The 24,548-nt window shown below is 47.4% G+C and overlaps 1 protein-coding gene across 1 annotated transcript in view; it reads left to right on the top strand.

Annotated features, from left to right (window-relative positions):
* The window catches only part of LOC142783802 (sodium-dependent nutrient amino acid transporter 1-like), a 441,630-nt gene that overhangs the window by 286,299 nt on the left and 130,783 nt on the right, over nt 1-24,548 (top strand). Inside the window, exon 7 of the mRNA XM_075882414.1 lies at nt 16,682-16,855. Within this exon, the coding sequence (XP_075738529.1) occupies nt 16,682-16,855 (174 nt within the window). The remainder of the gene's footprint in view (nt 1-16,681; nt 16,856-24,548) is intronic.

The raw sequence follows: 24,548 nt of genomic DNA on the forward strand, positions 1-24,548 counted from the left end.
ATGGGCATTACTTCAACCAATACCAAAATAAGCATCAATTTTTCTGTCAAAACTTTGCACATAGGTACTATTATTAACATGTTGGGGTAAAAAATTCAATTGTTCTATAGCATCCGGGAAAACTGACCACCGAAAGATGTCAGTGCGAGCTCTGAAAGGTTCAATGGGGGCATCATGATTCTATCTAGTGCTACGTTTTCCGGGATGGCGTATGTACTCGTCTTTAGGTATTTTGAATATCCCTTGGATTATACGAAATAATGTTTTAAGTTTTTGTTTCCGTCTTCGAATAGGGACATGTGCAAGCAGAAGCTCCGTTACTTGTTCGGCCGGTCAGTTGCTCGACAAATGGCAGTCAGGCAGGAACTCGCGTCACGAGATCAATCTTCTACTGCGTCGTACGTCACCTATATCCAAGACGTCCTCGCCTTGTGTCGGAAGACTGACAGAGACTATACTGCAATAGACAAGGTCAGCAATGTGATAAAAGGCATAGCCGACGATACCTTCAACATTTTGATATGCAAGAACTGTACCACCATTGACTCAATTGTCATTGAATGGCGGCGGTTCGAACAAGTCAAAAGCAGGAGAATCACGCAACGTTTTTCCCAACTCCCGAGCACCGCTGCGACTTCTTTCTGCGAGGATCCTGTGGCGCCACGTCCATCCGTGAATTCTCCGAACATCACAAGAATTGTCCGCCAGGAGCTGGAAGCCATGGCTCCTTCCGCTTATAAACCCCCTGTGCCTGACAACTCGGCCCGAATATCTATCTCTTATTCAGGCTGTTGTGCGACAAGAGTTTGCCAACATGGGCGTCTTAGTTCCTCAAAACTCTAGCCACACACCGCAGCCCATAAATTCTAACGCTCACTGCCACGCCGCCCCACTTGTTGCTGCTGCCACGTCGGTACCGCGGTTCTCATCACGCTACCAAAATCCATCTGAGTGGCGCGCACAAGATGATCGACTGATATACTTCTCTTGCCATCGCATTGGCCACATTTCCCGCCACTGCCTGAACAGATGGCCTTTCTGGCAACGTTTTCGAGACGACCACCGACAGAATTGTGGGCAGTATTCACCGCCTCGTTTTTGCGATAACCAATTTCAGGACCTGCTACCTAGCCGTTCTACGCAACGCTCCGACCCATCCTACTCCGATGTCGCCACCCAGGGAACCTCGCAAGGAACCCAGCGAACCTATGCCGATGTCGCCGCCAAGGGAGCCGCTCGCCACGGCCTCAGGGTCGCCAGTCCCGCTCCTATCAACGCCGTCGCTCCCCTTCACCGGCGTATTCTGGGCAGTTCTCGGGAAATTAACAAATGCAGCTCCTGGAGGTGGCGCTGCATTGACAACTCGGACCGAAAAACCTCTACCGACCACTAACTCCACACGAAATTTACTTGGTGTTATTATCGATGGCCTGAACGTTACAGCTCTAATAATAGACACTGGTGCCCACATATCCGTTATGAGTTCACGTCTTCGATCCCACCTGAAAAAAAGTTGTTACCCCTGCCATGTCTTCGACTGTGCGAGTAGCCGACGGCAGCCAAACGTCGGTTCTTGGTATGTGCACTGCTCGCGTCACTGTTGCAGGCCTTCACACTTCAGTCCTCTTCGCTGTTCTAGATGTTTGCCGACGCGATTCTCGTCATTGACTTCTTGACCGCGCATTCAGCCCTCATCGATTGTTCGATGAGAGATAAACAGCTAGAGTTGCCTTTGTACTCTGATGTTCCTCCTGCAGCTAGCACACGGCTACGGTCTGTGGAGTGTCTACGATTACCGCCTCAGGCCGACGCGTACCTTTCTATGTCGCCGTTCTTACCTGTTCCTGATGGCGACTACTTGGCAGCTCCACTCATTGACCTGAACCTTTCCCAGAACATCATACTTCCTCATACTATAGTAAAGATTTGTGACAACAAGACGCTTTTCCCTGTCCTCAACATCTCCGTGTCGACCCAGGTGTTTCCTCAAGGTATTGCCTTAGCAGAACTCTTCATTCTGGAGCAATGCACAATTTCATCTCTCACACTTGACATCAAGGCCGTAGCCGAACCTGTCACAGCCGCACAGAATAGAGTTTTCCTAGACAAAATGATATCAAACGACCTGTCGCCGTCCCAAGTTGAAGCGCTCCGTGGTCTTCTATTTTCTTACCTCGACATTTTTGATATCGACGGCCATTCCTTGGGCCGCACGAGCATCGTAGCCTGCCGTATCGACACTGGCGACACCAGTCGCTTTCATAAGCGTCCTTACCATGTGTATCATTCAGTGCACCAAATAATCCAGAAAGAGGTAGAGAAAATGCTCGACAAAGACGTCATAGAGCCTTCAACCAGTCCTTGGACATCACCTGTGGTGCTTGGTAAAAATAAGGACAACACCTGGCAGTTCTGCGTCAACTTTCGCCATCTCAATTGAATAATCAAGAAGGATGTCTATCCTCTACCTCGAATTGATGATGCGCTTGACTGTTTTCATGGTGCCAAGTATTTCTCATCCCTGGAACTACGATCTGAATATTGGAAAATTTCAGTCGATGACCGCGACCACGAGAAGACGACATTCATAACACCCGACGGGCTTTATCAATTTAAAGTCATGCCTTGTGGGTTGTGCAATGCACCAGCAACTTTTGAACGCATGATGGACTCCTCCTTCGCGGTTTTAAATAGTCAACGTGCCTGTGCTATCTAGACAATGACACCGTTTTCTCGTGAACCTGCGAAAGCCATCATCCACGTCGGTCGGCCATCCTTGACTTTTTTCGCTGTGCTGGCTTCCAGGTTTACGCGTCTAAGTGGACCTTTGGGCACCGTCAGATAAAGCTACTTGGCCACCTTGTTGACGCTGCTGGTGTATGACCTGACCCTGATAAAGTCCGTGCGGTGCGCGAGTTTCCGGTCCCTCGTTACACGCAAGAAGGTTGCAGCTTTTTGGGACTCTGTTCGTAATTCCGCCGTCAGCGACTTCGCGGAAATTTCTCGGCCCCTCACGGATCTCTTCAAAAAGAACATGGCTCTTTCCTGGCGTGAATACCAAGAACATTCCTTCACGTCGTTGATTTCTGCGCTCACAACCCCAACTGTCGAAATTTGGGCTTGTTGGTGCATTGTGACGACTGAGAATAGCGCTAAGAAACAGGGACACAAGAAGAGGACACACGACACAGGCGCCTGTGTCGTGTGTCCTCTTGTTGTGTCCCTGTTTCTTAGCGCTATTTTCATTCGTCACAACCCCAACTGTGTTGGCTCATTTTGACCCAGCCACTCGAACTGAGCTACGCACCACCGCAAGTGGCCATGGCATAGGGGCAATACTCGCACAAATTCAGAATGACACAAACCGTGTCACAGCGTACGCCAGCCGCCTACTTTCTCAGTTGGAAAGGAACTATTCAGTTACTGAGCGAGAGTGCCGGGCTCTCATCTAGGCTATCGCTACATTTCCTCCGTACTTATCGGACACATGTTCGCAGTCATCACAGACAACCATGCGCTCTGCTGGCGGTCATCCCTTAAGGATCCTACAGGAGACTCGGACGATGGGCATTGTCATTGCAGGAGTACACGTTCTGTGTAGTGTATAAGTCTGGCAAGCTTTAGAGCGATGCCGACTGCTTATTTCGACACTTTTTTTATCCACCTGACTCCTCTGAGTTAGAAGCTGATGCAACATATTTTCTGCAGCCGACGAACAATGCCAAGATACATCGCTGCTATCGATGATTGACCGTCTTCAATCCGGCCATAAAGACCCTTCACTGAGCCTATTTGTTTCTTGAAAACAACGTTTTGTACAACCGCAACTTACAGCCCGTTGGCGCGGAACTTTTGCTCGTCGTCCCACGTCATCTGCGCAAGGACATCTTGCAAGAACTTCACAACGCCCCAACTGCCGGACATTTAGGTGTCTCCAGAACCTATGATCGCGTCTGCCGACGGGTATTCTGGAAGGGCCTTTATCGTACCGTTCGCCGCTACGTTGCAGCGTGTGACCTGTGCCAGTGTCGGAAGAAGCCTATGCCTCTCCCTGCCAGTCACCTTCAACCTATTGAAGTTCCTGTCAAGCCGTTTCATCGTGTGAGTTTAAATTTGTTAGGTCCCTTTCCAACATCGGCAACGGGAAACAAATGGATAGCAGCAGCTACGGATTATGCCACTCGGTATCCAATTACTCAAGCGCTACCAATTTCTTACTCTATGACATCACCCTTCAGCATGCCGCTCCTTCTCACCTACTCATGGACCGTGGCCGCTGCTTCCTGTCTCGTGTGGTTGACGACCTCCTTAGATCCTGTGCTACGCGGCACAACTTTACGACTTCTTACCATCCTCAGACCAATCGACTTACTGAGCGCCTCAAACGCACACTGACGGACATGCTTGCTATGTATGTTTCTGACGACCACACCGATTACACACTGCCCTTTTGTTCGTAACCTTCGCCTACAGCTATTCACGTCATGAAACTGCCGGCTACTCACCATCTTATCTTCTTTGGCCGTGATACCTTACTACCTTTCGATACCCTGCTTGCGAATCACCTTCCGTCCACCACTTCGTACGCACAAGATGCCATCTCCCGTGCTCTGATTGCACGTACAGTAGCCTGCGCCAGGTTCCCATCGTCCCAGAGAGCAGAGAAGACGCTCTTACTGTGGCTTTTATCCCGTCGTGTCGGCCTGTGCGAGAAACTTTTATCGCAATACGTTGGGCCTTACCGAGTTCTGCGCCAAGTCACACTTGTCACCTACAAAATTTCTCCTACTACGAACCCCACTGTTACATCCAGAAGTGACATTGTGCATGTGTCTCGCCTGAAGCCCTATCACGGTGACCTGTCCATTTAATAACAGCAGGCACCGGGACGGTGCCTTGCCGCCAGGAGTAATGTCACGGGTATAGAAAGGTACCTCAGGCACGGGTGCAGAAATGACGCAGACAGAATGAAGACGACGATGTCTTGAGGCTGTGTCTGAACTGCCCTCTTGCCCTGCATACTTGCATACTGTGTGCAGTGTTAGCCCTCCCGGCGTTCACTTATTAAATACTCCCCGTTACAATACCATCGGCTCAGCTATCATCAACACAAGAAAAATGCACGAGATCGCCGATAGAGCACCGTCATCTTGATTCGTCTGCGTTCCTTTCGAGCTACCACCCGCTTGCTCAGTTCCTTCAATACACACCTTTTACATAATAAGTTTAATATGTATTAGGCCTTTCGGAAAGCAATAATTATCTTCCGCAAAACTGGCATAATAAAACAGAGTCGACACTGAATATTGTTGTGAGAACGTTATTAAACTCGGGTTTCTCGTGAAATAATCGAGCGATGTAGGCTCATATGAGGGACACTGTGCCCTGGATATTGCAGAGACTGCCGACTATACAAGCGTATGATTTAATCACACTGTTGATACTTCTCCTCTTTTTGTAGTTCGCCAGTAGCCACTTATGATGTAACGCAGCTCAAAGCGCTGATTGAGTAAGAAGCTAGGCGGATCTGTGAAAATTCCGATTAGCAATTTTTGTGGGTCGGCAGGCTTTTGAAACAGTGAATGTATTGACACAATTTCGGCGTGCCGGCATATTAACTCGTGCACCATGGCGCGTAGCAAGTGTTTTCATTGATAAAGGCTCAGAAACGCAATAAAAGCCCTAAAAACGAACAAATACACACTTTCGTCGGCTCGGGCACCCGCGTTCCCTTTGCAGACGCTTCTAAGATCTTCAGTACCATGAGACCACAGCGCCACCGCTACTGTCACCCACCGGAGAATCAGCCGAGATGCGGTGCGGCCGCCTCGTTCACTTCACTGCCCCCTTCTAGTACACTGAAGTAGGGGCCCACGTTCTTCCTATACCAGTGCCCCCTATATTTTTAGGGGCGAAGCTTCTCATAGCAGCACCCGTTCGTCCCACGTAGCAGTTTTAGTGTGTAAAAAATATAACATTTGGACCTCAAAGGTGGTGGCGGTGAGAGATTTCTTCTGTGCGTTGTTGAAAAATAAAAGATAGTGCTCAATGTACACGCCAATGGTTGCTAAGGGGATATGAGAGACAGGAGCATTCGGCTTTTTCTGAACGCGCACACTGCGATCCACATTAGTAGCCATTGACATGTACATTGAGCACTATCTGACAAGAAAGGGTTGCTACGTTATACTCGCTGGGTTTAACCTCCTTAGTTTTAGAAAGGTATAGCGAGCGTTGAGCCGCAGCGTCATGAATACAATGAACTAGTATATACCATGAACTCGAGGTGGTTGAAGGTGGGAAGTAGACCGGAAGCGCAAGCCGTAAGAAAGTGTGCGTGTGCCACCTCTCGTTTAGTTCTTGGAATGTCCGCTGGATGGCGGTGCTTCTATAGGGGGAAGATATGATGAAAAGATGCGAGATTGTGGTACTTGGAGTGTTGAATAAATAGACGAACGGACACACAGACAAATGCATGGTTAGACGCATGAACAGACGCAGGGGTGGATGCATGGACGAACGCAGGGACGGATGCATGAACAGACGCACGCACGGATGGGCGGGTGGACGCATGGACGGTCACACAGACGGACACATGGACAGACGGAAGCAACAGCGAATGGACGGACGATTGCTTCGCCCCACTCTCCATCATTCACTCCGTGGATATGCTGCCATTTTTTTGTAAATCTTCGTGATGCAGTTTTTACGAAAACACAACATTGGGTAGGTCTCAAAAGCATTAAAATATTTGAGATGAAAACGCATTCGTTATATGTAGCGATGCTGGCACGCTGCTGGCCAACTTGTGCCCAACGATATGTTTGTTTAGAATAGCGCCGTAGTCGACATTTGTCCTCACACTTGCTCTGTGCAAGTGTACGCAAATTCTTGTTTCCTTCCCTCGTGAGCGCCCTCCAAGTTACCTTTGAATTGAATCGGGTCCCATTACCTATTCCTGCAGCCGTCGAAGGAGGTGACAATGATGCAGTGCTGTCAGTCATTCCTCTTACAGGCAAATGCAAACACGGCGACGACAGCAACCGCATGCATGGACGAAATACTTTTAAATGATGGCACCTAGCCCGCCTCGCGAGGAACAAGTGGAGGTGCTGAGAGTAGCTGTTCTCCGGTGAGAGTATGTATATGTATACAAACCCAATATGAATGAGTATAACGCAACAAAAAACGTTAAATATTGCCAAAATGTATTATTGTACTCACTGCGGCAATTTAGTGCTCGAAATTGTTTTCTTACCTACAGATGCTGGGGACGAGAGTACCTCGTTCCGCTACAAAAGGAGATCGTCGAACGCCCTTGGCGAAATGCTCTGTTTACCTTCGTTTACGTAAGCGTGGCCGCGTGACACGGACCCCATCTCTTTTGTCGTAAGGATGATGGAGTTAAACGGTTTTCGCGGGACCCCATATGACAGTGATATTGCACAGGCTAGTCAAAGAGCTGCTTCGCATCTAATAAATGGACCGTCAGCTTTGGCGGCATCAACGTGACTGATGCAAAAAATGTTGCACACGAAATTAACCTTGAGTCAAAGGGACGCCTCAGCGGGCAGTGATCTCCCTAACGCTCTTCAATATTTGCATGATCAACCTGTCACGAGCCTTGACGAAGATACAACACATTAACATCACAATCTATGCCGACCACATCACCATCTGGCGACACAGCAGATGTGAGGGTCGGATTGAGAGCCATGGATGTGACAGAGCACGATACCATCCCTAACAGCCCATGGTGCTGACACGTTAAGTCCGAGCTCTTACTCTATAAGAGGCCCAGAGGTCGTTCTCACTAGTAAGCCTTCATGTCCACGCGTCTACGTTTTCAGATTGGTGTCAGCCTTTGACCCAACACTTGCCACTACCCGCTAAAACACAATGTTGCCCGTACCTGTGTCTATGGCGACAAGCGCCATGTTGGTTGTCACGGCCAAGCGTTCCTGCTCCACTAGACTGCACCAGCTGCATGCTGGTGCGGTTGCGCAAGCTGTGGTATGAGCTGCCGTTGACTACACCATAGACCTAGCCTCCGTTATGACACCATGTTTGGGCTGAATGCATCCACAAGAACTTTCACGTGTAAATGCAAGGGTGCTGCTTGCCGCAACGGAAAACCATCTGGAGATTGTTTCGCTTCCTGTCTTGCTCTAGCTGACGGAAACACTTTCCGGACGAACAGACGGATGGACGCACGGACGAAAGCATGGACGCATCACGGACGTACGCAAGGATGGACGGATGAACTGGCTGACTGACTAACTGATGGACGGACGGACAGACAATCAGGCAGACAGACGAACGAACAGACGCGCGTACGGGTGGACTGCCTGACTAACGGGCGGACGGACGCAAGGACGAAAGCAGAAACGCACGCACGGACGGACAGACAGACACCTAATTATTTATTTATTTATTGTACCCTCAGGGCCTGAGGGCATTACAGAGGGGAGTGGAGATCTACATAACGGAAGCAAGGTAAAACAGCAAGGAAAAAACTCACAGCAGATAAGTAAGTGAAATAAAGTAGGCATAAATGACAACAATTTGATAAGTAAAAACGTATACTAACAATAGTAACCTTATATATACACACATTTACTACATATATACAACCATATATATATATATATATATATATATATATATATATATATATATATATATATATATATATATATATATATATATATATATATATATATATATATATATACAAACATTTCGAGAAGCTTAGGAGTTTTACGAAACATATATTTATCAGTTATATAACAGATATCATGGGGAAGATCATTCAAACTGACACAAGTTCTGGGTATGAATGAGTCATGGAAACATTTGGTGTGACATGATGGAACTCCCACTTTATTGCGATGATCAATTCGAGCTGATATGTATGATGGCCTTGTTAATATTTTCTGTTTCAGATAGCTGTTGTAATATATTGTGCGAAAAAGACATAATAAAGCTACTCACCTGCGATGAGAAAGAGCAGAGAGGAACAAACCTTTTTTCATGGTGGTTACGCTGCTTGTTCGGTGATAGTTGGAGAGTATAAAACGGCAGGCACGGTTCTGCACAGCTTCTAAATTGGAAATGAGTGATTCCATGCCAGGGCTCCAGACAGATGCAGAATACTCTAATTTTGAGTGAACCAGTGTTTTATAAAGTAAAAGTTTTATTGAACTGGATGAATGAGAGAAGTTCCTGCGAATATACCGAAGCATGCGGTCGGCGTTATTTATGATATAATGAATATGAGTTTTCCAAGACAGGTTAGAAGAAATGTGAACACCTAGGAACTTATAAGAGAGTACAGTTTCAAGAAAGACATTGTTAATGTGGTAAGTGGAAGCTGGGCTAGAATGTCGAGAAATGTGCATGTGCTTACACTTATTGATGTTTAGTTTCATGTTCCAAGTGTCGCACCAGTCCATGACCTTGTTAATGTCGAATTGAAGGCAAGAGACATCGTTATTCTCGTTAATTTCGCGATAAATTACACAATCATCTGCAAAAAGATTAATTGAAGAAGAAATATTAGTCAGTAAGTCATTTATATAGATTAGAAACAAAAGGGGCCCGAAAACGGACCCCTGAGGTACACCAGAACGGACAGGTAAAGGATGTGAGTCAAAGTTGTTTGCTGTTACGAATTGTGAGCGGTTTGAAAGAAAACATATCAACCATGCAAGTACATTAGGGTCAATGTTAAGATTACGTAGTTTAAGAAATAGAAGTTCATGCGAGACTTTGTCAACGGCTTTCGAAAAATCCAAATATATACAGTCTGCCTGAGATCTGGGATCGAGGATGCAATGAAGTTCATGCGTGAAACATAAGAGTTGGGTTTTGCATGAAAATGACTTACGGAGTCCGTGCTGGGCGATAGTGAAAAAAGAATTCGATTCTAAGAAAGAGACGAGATGAGAGTATATGACGTGCTCCACGATTTTACAAGGTATACTAGTGAGAGAAATGGGACGAAAGTTGTCAGGGCAATGTGTATTTCCAGACTTGTGCAGAGGAATCACCTTCCCAACTTTCCAATCATTGGGGATACAACCTATTTCAAGGGATTGTTCAAACAGTTTATTAAGAATCATGGAACAATACAACTTCGTATTAATCAAGAATTTGGAATTAATGTTGTCAATGGCACAAGAAGAAATTTTAGGATTTTCTATAATTTTCTGAATGCCGGATACGTCAAATATAACTGGGTCCATAGGAGGAACTTCAAAAACAGGGTAGTTGAAATTATCGCTAGAAACATCATTAGAAAAAGCCGCCGCGAAAACATTGTTGAGAACAGGAGAACATTCGTGTGACGGGACTGGAACACCATCAGTAGATGTAAGTAACAATGTGGTGATGTATTTATTGTTTATTACATTCCAAAATTGTTTAGGATTGTTAATAAGCATAGCAGGCAAAGTGTGGTTGTTGAACGTGTTCTTGGCGCTCTTTAATGCAGCTTTGTACTCAGCAGCCACGAAAAAATAGGATTCCCATCGCAGCTCTTAATTCATAACCTTTGCAGAGTGGAACAAATGTTTCTTTTGATTGGACAGTCTTTTCAAATACTTATTAAACCAAGGTGATTCCCTCTCACACCTCAAAAATTTGAGCGGCACAAAAGCGTCAATAAGACGCTCAACAATGCCCTTAAACAATTCTCAATTAGTGTTCACAGAGCGCAGTGAAAACTCCTGCAAGTAATCATCAAGAAAAAGAGCTAGCTCACGATTCATCGCATTGTAGTCAGTGCGTTTATATTCACTAATATAATTTTTCTGATTGATGTGTGTACAGACAGGAGTTTCAAGGTCAAAATGGAGTAACGAATGATCACTGAGACCAGGTAGATACGCGAGTGAAGAGATGAGATGCGATACGTTAGTTAGAACGAGCTCTAAAATGTTGGATGTGGCTGAGGTAGTTCGAGTAGGTTCAGAGACAAGTTGTGACAGGTTGAAGTCCAGACAAGTCATAAAAAACTTCTACACTCAGTCGAGAAAGGGCTAGGATAAGGCGATGCATTATTCCACACAATCGAGGGGTAGTTGAAATCCCCAGCCAAGAGGATAGGAGTGTTGGGAAAATGTAGAGTGATCATGTTAAGCGCATCTTGCAATTCATCAACGAAAGTGGGACACGAAGACGGGGAACGGTAACATATGCCCAAGATCAACTTCTTAAAACGTACGCAAAGCTCAACCCAGACTAGTTCCTGGTTACTTGGGGAATTAATGGGCAACGCCACAAAATTATCTGCAACAGCTATTAAAACACCACCGCCACATCTTTGGCCCCATTCGAAGCGGAATACGTTGAACTTCTTTTTGCAATCAAACAATTCCATACTCGTTACCTTAGAAGAAAGCCATGTTTCAGTCAACAAAACAACATCAGCATCACAGGAATCGATTATAGAGTCAAGTTCATCGCGCTTTGGCAATAAATTTCTAATATTTGTAAAAAGAAAAGAGACAGAATTTGCGGTAGTATGCGCTGAACCACTGCCCCTCGTGCAACCCTACAGCGCAGGGTGCAGTAGAACAGTCACATCACGGGTTAACTGCTGACTCTGGACCAGCGGACGAGTAGAGCGGTCAGTATGCTCAGTACGTAACAAGTTAGAGATACTAGAATCGTCGATATTGTGACGCGATGTCTGTCCCCGAAAATTATTTTCCATAAAAACATGATCACAAGCTGCGCTGTAGCCATAGCACTGACCGTTAATGTACAGCTTGTTGCACCTCAGTTTGTGATGCGAGCCCCGATTCTTTGCAAATTGAAGCAGCTTTTTCCTGGCTTGGCGCGTTTCTAAAGAAAAGTCTTCCCTTACAGTGATACCTTTATCCCCGAGTTTCACTGAGTGGTATAGAATTAGCTGCTTCGTTTTAAAGGAACAAAATTTCACGATTACCGGACGGCATTTTCCCTCCGAGAATGCACCAATTCTATGAGCACGTTCTAGCACATCTTTTGTAAGCACCGGAGCAAAGCAGCAAGAAATCATGTTTAACAGCTTTTCTTCTCTGGCCTCCCATGTTTCCGATAAACTGTCATGTAGACCGAAGAACAATAAATTATCTCTTCGTTGCCTGTCCTTCAGCTGTGATTGACCAAGTCGCAATTTGTCATTTTCACGAGCTAGCATATCCGCGAATTCTCGTAAGGCCAGCAGGTCTTGTTGAGCGGTGTCAGTAGTAGACGTCCTAGTTTCAACAGCGGACAGCCTTAAATCAATATTGGCTATGTTGCTTTTTATAGTTTCCTGAGCTTCTTTTAACTCAGCAATAGACGTAAGTAAACGTGACTGTTCCGTTTTCAACCTAGCTGTGCGGGAATTAACGCTCTGTAGTAGGGTTAACAAATCATTCAGTTTCTTCTGTATTGCCTCCTTGCTAGCATTGTCTTTAGACCGCGTAACAACGCCAGAAGCACCAGTAGAAGGGCCAGGGTTTAACTCTACGTTTCTTGACTGCAAAAGCAGCTGACCACAAACATCAAATGATTGCACAAATAAAACAAGTAGCACTCGTGGGCGTGGGAACAGCAAAAGGCAGGCATTGCTAGATTTCTTAGCAAATAACGAAGTGTTATTACCGACCTGCATGAATAAACGCATGTTGTAAAGCAACCATCCAACGATGCTGTTCGCACGCTCACTGGAAGGTGCGGGCCGTGTGCGTCTGTTTATATCCAGAGGAAATGGTGATGTCGTACGCGATGAGCTGAACTTGTGCAATGGAGCCATGGTCCAGGAGGGTTGCCAAGGCAAGTCATGTCCAGCGTAGTCGTCATGGTGGTGGCCACAATCAGTAGGTGCGCACGAAGCGATAATGGCTGGAGAGTTCGATGCCGCGCAAACTTGAAGGCATCCCGCTATCTGCATGAACAAACGCATGTTGTAAAGCAACCGTCCAAGGATGCTGTTCGCACGCCCACTGGAAGGCGTGGGCCGTTGGCGTCTGTTTATATCCAGAGGAAATGGTGATACCGTAGGTGATGAGCTGAACTTGTGCAATGGAGCCATGGTCCAGGAGGGTTGCCAAGGCAAGTCATGTCCAGCGTATTCTTCATGGCGGTGGCCGCAATCAGTAGGTCCGCACGAAGTGATAACGGCTGGAGAGTTCGATGCTGCGCAAACTTGGAGGCATCCCGCTATCTGCATGAACAAACGCATGTTGTAAAGCAACCATCCAACGATGCTGTTCGCACGCCCACTCGCCCACTCGCACGCCCAGTCGATGCTGTTCGCACGCCCACTTGAACGGATGACCGAACAGACTCGCACACCAGCGAATGCTCGGACGAACTCAAGGTTGGACAGAAGCAAGAACAAACGAACTGATGTAAGCACAGACGTATGAATGCACGGATTTCTTGAATTCCAATTTCAATTTATTTACTAGAAAAACAATCTGAAGGGACGCCTGGGCAAAACGCTGTCACAGCTTAGTGAAGGCCCAGGGATCCTTGGATGGCGATATCACATATGTGACGCATGTCACCAAGCGTTCTTCACATGTCATTCAGATCAGAAGCATTATACGTACAGATCAGCGTACATCACACGTACTCATAAAATGTAACAATGACACTCCGTACAACAATGTAGGGCAATCACTTATGGTAAAGATAAAAAGTAGTCAGATGTTTTTATTTAATGTGGTTGTGTGTTCGTACTGGTTGCGTATGGTGAGAATATTATGAGTTAGGGATTACAAGCTGTAGTTGTTCCGGGACAAAGGTACCTTTCAAACTTCAGAGTTTCGTGTGTGTTTCTTATTGTTGTGTGGTTTTATATATGCGAGTTGCGTAAAGGTAAAGTAATTTTTAGCACTTTTGAAAAAGAAATACTTTTTTTCCAATAATCTATATGCATGTAGCCTGTCAACGCAGTGTAATTTGGGTTTGAGAAATGTACCATATGTGGCTGGAGCTCAATGAATGTTTTGAATATAGTAGACAATTTTTTTGAGTTGTTACAAGTTTTTACATGCTGCATTTTGAAGTTGTTGCCCAGATAAAGTAACAGTATGGTACATATGACAGAAATAGACCATAATAAACTTGCAGCTTTGCCCCTGAAAGCAAGAAAGCATGGCCGCGCGCCCTAGCACTGGTAACTGCTGATAGCTTACCGCAAAGATAATAAATGTGGGTATCCCAACGTAAACGAGAAGAAGACGGACGTTTCGCCCCACTTATACTCATTCACTCCTTGGATATGCTGTTCTTTTTTCTGTTCTACGAAACAGCGGCTACCTTCAGAAAACAACCCATCAGCCGTCAGAACTTCCTATATTAGAAAAACCTTCACCTTCTCCTAGAAACCCACGCTACCTTCATTGTAAATGAGTGACCACTGTGAAACAACATGTTGTCCCGTCAGGTATTGTGGTAGTTTTAGCCTGTTGCAAGCAACTATGATTGAACTTTTCGCCATCCTAAACACGGAGATGCGCGCACATCAAGTCCCCCTAGTTCTCATCGGTCCTTCAAGCCAGAAACAGAGATCCACATCAGGTTATTCACCGGTAACGGCTCTCCCCACTTCCGCTTGTAGACACTAGAGTTTTCGGAATGTTTATTGAGTCCAATGGAGCCATTAGAGTCGCCATTAAACGAATTGCTTCCGAGGCCAAGAGTGCCCTCGGGCTGATGAGAAGAATCGCTAACAGGCACCGAGAAATAAGGGATGACAATCTGATCCGGATTATCCATGCATTTGTGCTATGTCAGCTTGCTTATATGGCAGCTATGCACAACTGGTTCCTGTCGAAGCTCAACAAGATCAATGCCCCAATCGAAAGAGTTTTCAAGGTGGCCCTTCACATTGGCGTCTGAACGCACACGGAAGACCTCCTAAAGCCGGGAATTCTCAACACAAAGGACGAAATTGCCGAGGCCCAAGAGTTTTACAGTTTATCAGACTGTCCGGCACCCCAGCGGGTGGGGATATACTCGGCATGCTGGGATGCCACCCCACAGTCGTCAATTCTGATGCTGTCAAGCTGCCCAACGCAGTAAGGCCCAAGCTTTTAAGTAAAGTCCAAAGAAGTAAGGTCCATGCTATGCAATATGCATGCAACCTACATCGCAGCACAAAGACGAGCAAGGGATAAAGCTCTGCTCACCAATGCCCACCTGGACAAGGAACGAGCCTGTTTCGCAGATGCCGCTTCGTACGCTCAAAAAGAAGCGTTTCCATTAGTGGTCATCGGCTGTGATTCCGATGTGATCAGCTGCGCTACCATCCGCACTTCTAACTTCATCGTCGCATTACAGGTTGTCATTGCTCTTGCATTGACGGATGGCGTACATTACACAATCATTTAAAATTCAAAGGCTGCTATCAAGGCATTCGAAATGAGTATGGTAGCTCCCCAGGTCCTGCAAATCCTTGAAAAAGTCGAAGACCTCGAAAATCACTCATTGATCTGGTTTCCTGCACACCTTGAACCAATTGAGGGTGCTTCGATCAATCCTAACGACCAGGCGCATTCGGCTGCACTTTGACTGACCGTGTACCGAGTAAGGCGCCATCTCCTGGTTGATTCGAGCCTCTCTGCACGTACAACGAGATAAGTAAGCAGTATTATCTCTCTAGAAGAAGGCTGCCCCTGGCACATTCCTCGCTGTGCAGAGCCCAAGCTATTACTCTCAGACTGCTCCAAACAAGAACCCACACGAGCCCTGCGGCACTGCACACATTATACCCAAAACGGTTCGAAAGCCCAGATTGCCCCTTTTGTGGCGGTTATGCGGACTTCGAGCATCTCCTGGGGCGCTGTGCCTTTCCCAGGCCCCCTTTCCAAGGACAGGAAATGAACAAGCTGATTGAAGCCCAGGACTTCACCTCTAAAATCCTGGCCGTCTAAGGGCCCACGCGAGGGCGGTCAGGTTTAGCGTGACCGTCCCCGAGTGGGCCTACCCAAGTGACGCTAAGTTAACTCATTTCTATTGTGGACCCTAATAACGTGTTTTCACTCACTCCATCTCCCACAAAGGGAACTATGCGAAGCAACCCAAGGGTCGACTTAACATTCCGCTCATCAACGACAACTGTATGGACGTTGACGCGTCCGTGCAGGTGAAGCGCTTCAGGAGTTGAGTGTATTTTTTATAAGTTACTCGTCCCGAACCTTTCTTAGATCACACCACACAGGAGCACGTGGGTTCATCACGTGTATGCAGAATATCGTTTCCCGAAGCCATCACGGGATTGTTGTGAGAGCGGAAGGAGGATAGGTCTGAGCGTCTTACCCAGCCCCTTATACATGCCACAACGCGCGGCCCGTGAGCGCGTTCTGGCAGTGCTTGAGGCAGCTGTTGCCCATGCGCAGTAAGGGTGGTCACGCCACACACCACCGGACTGAACTTCACCATAAGCTGCTTCGCATAAACTTGTAATCATGCACTGACGTAATCACGGCATCACATATTGTACAAATTGGTGGCGCACTATGAATTTATACGATCACGTGATGACTTGGCCTCATCTCATGTCCAAAGGTGGACTAATCACAGAGGCAGTACGAAACCACGATACGTGCAAAAAAACTTCCTGAGCATGAGCACACCGACTGGGATGAAAGTAATTAGAAGGGTTCCTCTGAGTCGGGTTAATGTGTTTTGCCCTCAGGTGGCCGGCATTTGGACTCTGGTGACCTGCTTGACGGACGAGTTCACCACTCTGCGGCCACTGACGGGCTCCCTCATAGCGGCCTTCTGCATGGTAGGCTGCGTAGCGAGCCTGCCGTACACCACACCTTACGGTTACCTCATCGCCCTGCTCGTCAACCGGTTCGCTGTGCAGGTGAGTGAATAGGTGCTTAGAAAATGACGCATAGCTTAGCTAGTTGGTATACATGGACTTTAGAAACAAAGGGCATGCAAACACGGTTTTAGAAAGGAAGCCAAAACATGACGAACACTTTATAAATATTGGCCTCGTATCTGCATGTTCGACTACAAATGTTGCCGAAAGAAGATATTCTACCGTCGGGAGAAAATGAATGGAATAAAACATTTCTTTGATGTTTTGCGCATGAAAATCGGTGAATGGGATTTCGTATGTGCTGCTTCATACATCAGCGCCATCGGGCAGTAATCTCAGAACAAAAGGATAGCAGGCCTTATTTTGTAGATCTCGCCTTTCCGTGCATAGCGTCACACTGTCAGCACAGCGCAATAAATGCTACAGCTCTGAAGATTACTTATGTACGCTTTTTGTAGTATAAAGTAACACACCAAAGAATATTCATGTGTTGATATTGTGCCTCAGATATGTGCAATATTTGCTATTATTTTCGACATACACATTATTATGAACGCAGAAACCTGAGCAGTGTTCGTGGGCGTTGTGGATGTGCTTCTACTTAGTCCGTTTCGCTTGACAGACAGACAGAGAAACGTAAACTTTTTCGTTAAAGTATTCAAAGAAAGACTATCGTCTTTAAAACTGAAGCTGCGAACAACGTCGGAAAATAAAGGCACGAAACCTAATTTTGTTCGTCGATGAACGCGAGTAGATTCCTGTCCCCCCTCCTTCCCCTTCTATCTCTTTTTTTTTGTTGCCAGGGGGTAAAGTGTCTGGTTCTCTGCTCGCTTGCAAGGTGCTTTCAACCAAATAAAATAACAAGGCGTGAAAGGGTTGACAGGTGGACCAGTTGGTATATATTCACGATGAAATATTGGGACTGCAAACTAACGGGATGTGAAGTAGGAGATAAACGAGCGCACACTGAAACTTGGTTTATTCAACAGTGGTAAATTTTATACCACAAAGACAAAAAAGGGAAGGCAATACGAAAGAGAAGGTTTCACCGCGATCAAGTGTCGTGAAGGAACGAGATTTAACCATCTAAAAGTATTATAGACGGTGAGCTGACACAACTATAAATATTGTCATGGGCTAAGTATATGCCTGAGGTTGACGACGACGAAGTGCTCTGGGTAACGTGCTCGGACAGCAGCAGCGTTGTACGTATTTTGCTCGCCAGTATATCCATTGTGTATACTTTATTCCCCGTAACATCATTGGTGGAGGTGCGGGGTAGTCGCGAACTGCTCGGACTTTCGCAGAGTCTGGTTGAACGCCCGCAGCGCCAACAAGATGGCCGAGTACGCAGATTTGGCGTTGCCCAAAGCGACATTTAGACGAGTTAAGTTGCAAGTTGGCACGTCGGAAAACATCAAGCACTGTGGACAGATGGGTAAGATGGTCGTCAAAAGTAGTCGAAAAAACAATAGCGTCGTCAAGATAGCAGAGGCAGATGGTCCACTTCATGCCTCAAAGAAGAGAGTCCATCATGCGCTCAAAAGTCGCGGGGGCATTGCATAATCCAAAAGGCATCATCTTGAACTGATAAAGTCCATCAGGAGTCACGAAGGCCGTCTTCTCTCTGTCTTTGTCGTCCACAGCAATCTGCCAGTAGCCTGACTGAAGGTCTATTGAAGAGAAATATTTGGCACCGTGTAAGCAATAGAGTGCATCATCTATGCTCAGTAGGAGATAGACATCTTTCTTGGTAATATGGTTGAGATGGCGGTAATCAACACAAAATCTCCAGCTATTGTCCTTCTTTTTAACAAGTACAACGGGTGAAGACCAGGGACTAGATGATGGTTCGATTATGCCTTTATAAAGCATTTTATCGACTTCTTGCTGTATAATAGCACGCTCCGGGGCTGACACACGGTATGGCCGTCGGCGAATGGGCCGAGCGTCACCGGGGTCGATGCGATGAGTTACCACGGATGTCTGGCCCAAAATACGGTCGTCGAAGTCAAAGATCTCCCGATAAGAAGCAAGCACACGGCAGAGAGCAGAGACTTGTTCAGAGGTGAGCTTGACAGATAGCATTGGCTTGAAAAGGTCGGAACATGAACGTGACGAGAGCGACGTTGATGGAAATTCGGGTGGCGGATCGGTGGTTAGGGCGGAAACTGTGTGGTCGAGCAGTGGTGTCAGATGCGCAAGTGACATGCCGCGAGGAATAACTTGCACTGAGAAGCCAAAATTGAGGACGGGAAATGAAGTTCGGTTGTCCTTGACGGTAACCACCGTGTTGGGGAGTGCAACATTACGTGTCATGGCCACGTCAGAAATTGGGGCAGCAACATAATCACCATCGGGTACTGGAGGATATGGTGAGAGTTGGACTTGGATTGCGGCTTGCGGCGGAAGTCTGAGGAAATCGACAGTGCGTAGACGAGGTGGGCTGGTAGAGACGGTCTCTGAGAAGGATGGTAGTTCGAGCCGAAGAAGACCTTTGGAACAGTCAGTGAGCGCAGCGTGTGAAGTCAGAAACTCGAGTCCAAGGATGAGGTCATAAGGGCAATTTTCCAGTACAGCAAACAGAACTGAAGTTTGATGCTCACAAATTGTTATTCGCGCAGTGCACATTCCAAGGACAGCAGGAGTACTCCCATCCGCTGTACGAACGGTAGGTGAAATCGCAGGCGTCAGAACTTTTTGCAGGCGACGGCGGAGGTCTGAGCTCATCACAGGTATTTGCGCACCAGTATCAATAAGAGAAGTTACACGTAAACCATCAACAAGAATTGTGAGAAGGTTGCACCGCTGGTCGGGAGTAATCAGAGGACTGGCAGTCTGAGTCGTGTATGCAGCGTCACTTCCGGGGGCTGCGCCGGGTAGTTTTCCGAGCGACGGTCGTAGGGAGACCGAGAACGGCGGGGTTGGGGCGAGCGGGACTGACGACGCCCGGTCGATGGCGAGCGGCTGGTCCGACGTTCTGAATCATGCTCTGTACCTGTCTCTGCACGGTAGGACGCGGCATAAGGTGAACGTTCGGAGCGAGGTCCCCAATCGTAGAATGTCGGTCGAGGTGATGAGGTCCAACGGCTTCGGCAATGGCGCGCGATGTGTCCTATCCGATGGCACGTGAAACATATGGGCCTATCATCATGAGTGCGCCATTCAGCTGGGTTTCGTCTTGGCGCGAACGTGTGGTTCGGAGTGGCAGCCGCAACGACTGGAGCCGAGCTGGAAGTAGCAGGGGCATTTTGATGAGGTGGTGAAATGCGAACCATGGCCTGTATCATTGAAACAGCATCGAGGTTGTGTCCTGGCGCGCTGACACTAGACATAGCGGGTGCCATAGCCTCGAGTTCCCGACGAATTATTCTGGTGACGTTTTCCGGCGCTGGTGGTTGATGTAGTGTGGGAAAATCTTCGCAAGAGGACGTAGCAGCCGTGTTGGGAAGGCATTCAAATCGATGAACTATGCGCCTACTTTTCGCCTGTTCGAAGCGACGACATGCTTCGATGACCGACTCCATCGTCGAGCAGTCCTTGCACAGCAGAAAATTGAAAGCCTCATCGGCAATTCCTTTCAGGATGTGTCCAATTTTGTCCTCGTCGAGCATGTCCTTGTCGACCTTGTGGCACAAAGCCAACACGTCCTGGATGTACGCGATGTACGGCTCTGTGGATGTCTGGGCACGAGTCGCAAGCTCTTTCTTTGCGGCCACTTGACGTCCGATGGGTTTTCCAAACAGATAGCGCAATTTCTGCTTACAGACGTCCGAGCTGGTCAACTCTTCTTGATGTGTCTCGTACCAGATTTTTGCCGTGTCATGCAAGTAGAAGATGATGTTCGCCAACATAAGCGTCGGATCCCAGTGGTTGCTGCTGCTGACGCGCTCATATAGGACCAGCCAGTCGTCGACGTCTATGTCATTTGTGTCGTTGAATGGGCCTGGGTCACGAGGTTGCACCACAACGATCGGTCGCGGGGCTGACGGCTCTTGTTGACATTGAGTTGGCTGGTCAGTCATCGTGGTAGCTGCAATGCGCCGTCCGCTGCGAAGATCCAGCTCGTGGGGCTGTATAGCGAGTTGTACCCCGCCTCTTCCACCAATGATGTTACGGGGAATAAAGTATACACAATGCATACACACAATGGATATACTGAAAGTATACACAATGAATATACGCGACTTCCCCACACCCCGCTCCGCCAAGGACGTCCGAAGTTTTCTGGGACTGTGCTCCTATTTCCGTCGTTTTGTCGAGAAGTTTGCTGAAGTAGCCCGTCCTCTAACCGGCCTCCTTAAAACCGATGTCGCATTCACCTGGGGCCAACAGCAAGCAAACGCCTTCTCGTCGCTCGTTGAGATGCTCACCAATCCACCAGTCCTAGCACACTTCGACCCATCTGTCGCCACGGAGCTTCGTACTGACGCCAGTGGCCACGGCATAGGCGCAGTGCTGGCGCAGCGGCAACAAGGAATGCACCGCGTCGTCGCGTACGCAAGCCGACTGTTGTCGCGCTCGGAACAAAATTATTCGATCACAGAACGCGAGTGCTTAGCTCTCGTCTGGGCAATTGCGAAATTCCGACCGTACCTCTCTGGCCGACCATTCTCAGTTATTACGGAGTACCATGCGCTTTGCTGGCTCTCCTCACTCAAGGACCCTACGGGACGCCTTGGTCGCTGGGCGCTGCGCTTGCAAGAGTACACTTTTTCCGTATCCTATAAATCCGGACAACTTCACAAGGATGCCGACTGCTTGTTCCGTTACCCAGCCGATCTCCCTGACATGATGGAAGATGGACAAGAGGTACTCGTTCTTTCAATTACGACTTCACCGACATAGCTGCTGAACAACGCCGCGACCCCTCTTTGCGTGCTATTATCAATGGTCTGCACTCCCCCCACCCTGACCACTCCTTACAACTGTTCGTTCTTCACAACGACATCTTGCACCGCTACAACGCCCGCCCAGATGGTGCTGAGCTTTTACTCGTTGTTCCTGCGCATCTTCGCTCAGATGTTTTGGCTCAGCTCCATGATGCCCCCTCCGCTGGACACCTAGGGGTGTCACGCACATATGACCGCGTTCACCGCCGATTCTTTTGGCCTGGCCTCTACCATTCTGTGCGACAGTACGTTGCGGCATGCGACCTCTGCCAGCGCCGCAATACACCTGCTTTGAGACCTGCTGGTACCCTCCAGCCCATTGAAGTACCAGATGAGCCATTTTTTCGAGTAGACCTCGATCTTCTAGGACCTTTTCCCGCGGTGGCCACCGGTAATAAGTGGATTGCTATTGCTACCGACTAGGCAACGCGGTATGCCGTTACACGCGCCCTCCCCACCAGCTGCGCTACTGATGTAGCCGATTTTCTTCTTCATGACATCATTCTGCGTCATGGTGCTCCTCGTCAGTTGATCAACGACCGCGGCAGCTGTTTTCTATCTAAAGTAGTCGACGAGCTCCTGCGATCCTGCTCTACCCACCACAAGTTCACTACAGCGTACCATCCGCAAACCAACGGCCTCACGGAATGCCTCAACCATACCCTGACGAATATGTTAGCGATGTACGTCCCCAAGGATCACAAAGATTGGGACATTCACTTACCTTTCGTTACCTTCGCATACAACACTTCATGTCATGATACAGCTGGATTTTCACCTTTTTACCTACTGTTTGGTTATGACCCGCCTTCGCCCATGGACACCATGCTCCAATCTGACGCCCCCTCATCGACTGCTTATGTTCGTGATGCCCTGGCCCGAGCTGACATCGCCCGCCAAGTCGCCCGGGATCGTTTATGTGCCTCGCAGTTTAACCAAAAGAGTGCTTACGACCGCCGGCACCGCGACGTACAGTACTCTCCAGGGTCGCTCGTCTTGCTGTGGTTACCATTGCGTCGTGTTGGTCTCTGCGAAAAACTGATGTCCCGTTACGTTGGCCCATATCGCGTCGTACGCAAGGTCACCAGCGTGACCTATGAGATAGCTCCACTCCATACCACGTCAGTACCAGCTTCAGTCTCGACCGATATAGTGCACGTCTCACGGCTTAAACCATACTACTCACGCCCCGAGAATTGATCGCACCGGGACGGTGCTTCTGCCGCCGGCGGGTAATGTCATCACGGGCTAAGTAGATGCCTGAGGTTGACGACGACGAAGTGCTCTGGGGAACATGCTCGGACAGTAGCAGCGTGTACGCATTTTGCTCGCCAGTATATCCATTGTGTATACTTTATTCTCCGTAACAATATTATTTTGGGGGCGAAGCTCCTTAAAGCGGCACCCGTTCATCCCTCGTAGTAGTAGTCGTAGTGTGTAACAAGTGTTAAATTTTGACCTGCAAGCTGGTGCCGGTGGGAGATTTCTCCTGTGCTTTGTTGAACAATAAAAAGTTCGCGGCGTGCGCGTTCACTAAAAGCCAAATGCTCTTGACTCTCGTTCCCTATTAGCAGCCATTGGCAAGTTCCAGTAGGAAACGTTATTAGAAGTAGAAATGTTAAAAGCCGACTTCTGCTGTCTCTCATTCCCAGTAGCAGCCGTTGTTTACCTCCAAGGTAGTGCACGGTGAGATTTCTCCTGTGCGTGAATAAACAATAAAACAATTTTTGTTCAAAATGCCGTTGATTGATAAAATAAACCAACGAAAAACGCCAGACGTTGTCTAAAAGCAAAACAAAACGACACCAAATGTTTCTAAAGCAAAGCAAAAAGAAGACGCTAGCTGTTTGACGAAAGACGCCAGGTGTTTTCCAAAGCAATGGTTTTATAATCATCTCCTTTTAAAACCCCAACCCAACCACCATCAGAGGCACCTGCATTGACATCGTGTTTGCCAACTTTCGTCCGCAACAGGTGCAAGAACCGCTTAGCTTACATTTCACCGACCACAAAGCGGTCATAATGAAAGAAAAACAAAAACCAGCAATTGATGTTTGATAGAACAATTAATCGTTTCACGTCTTTTTTATTGGATAATTGACAGAAGAAAAGTTTGCGTTATTACTTCCAGGTGCTTCGCCCAATCTCATCATCGTTCAACTCGTGGATCTGCCGTCCATTTTTTTATGACATAAATTGGCAGATCCTACGTGCAGGGGAAATCAATGATATTCGATGCACGAATGAGAAAGGTTGATATGTCACTCAAAAATCAGCACAATGTTACGATGTCGAGGTAAAGGGTGCCGCACATTACTTACGTGTTATGATTATCGTGCTGAGATGTGTCGTTTACCTATGTCATCGATTCACGTCACGTGATACCAAGTTTAGCATATGTGGCGCTAGTGAAACGATTACGTGCACGCTATGAGCGTGGTATGTTCTCATTTTCTGAAATGTCACATTTGCCAGCATATGTGGCGCTAGTGAAACGATTACGTGCACGCTATGAGCGTGGTATGTTCTCATTTTCTGAAATGTCACATTTGCCAGCATTATCATGTTTGCACCAGTCATATACTTTCGTAATCCATTGATGTCACGTAACACCAAACTTGGTATATGTGAAGCTGGCGAAACGGCCGCGAGCGCACCATGACTGTGGCATGTATTCATATTGTTACATGACACGCATGTCATGATTATCATGTTTGGATGTGTCATTGACCTATGTCATCGGTTCGCGTCACGTAATAACCAATTTGGTACATGTGAAGCTAGCGAAACGGCCACAAGCACATCATGAGCGTAGCATGTAGTCATGTTGTTACATGACA

Source organism: Rhipicephalus microplus, unplaced genomic scaffold, assembly GCF_043290135.1.
Source record: "Rhipicephalus microplus isolate Deutch F79 unplaced genomic scaffold, USDA_Rmic scaffold_12, whole genome shotgun sequence".
In the NCBI taxonomy this organism is placed as follows: domain Eukaryota; kingdom Metazoa; phylum Arthropoda; class Arachnida; order Ixodida; family Ixodidae; genus Rhipicephalus; species Rhipicephalus microplus.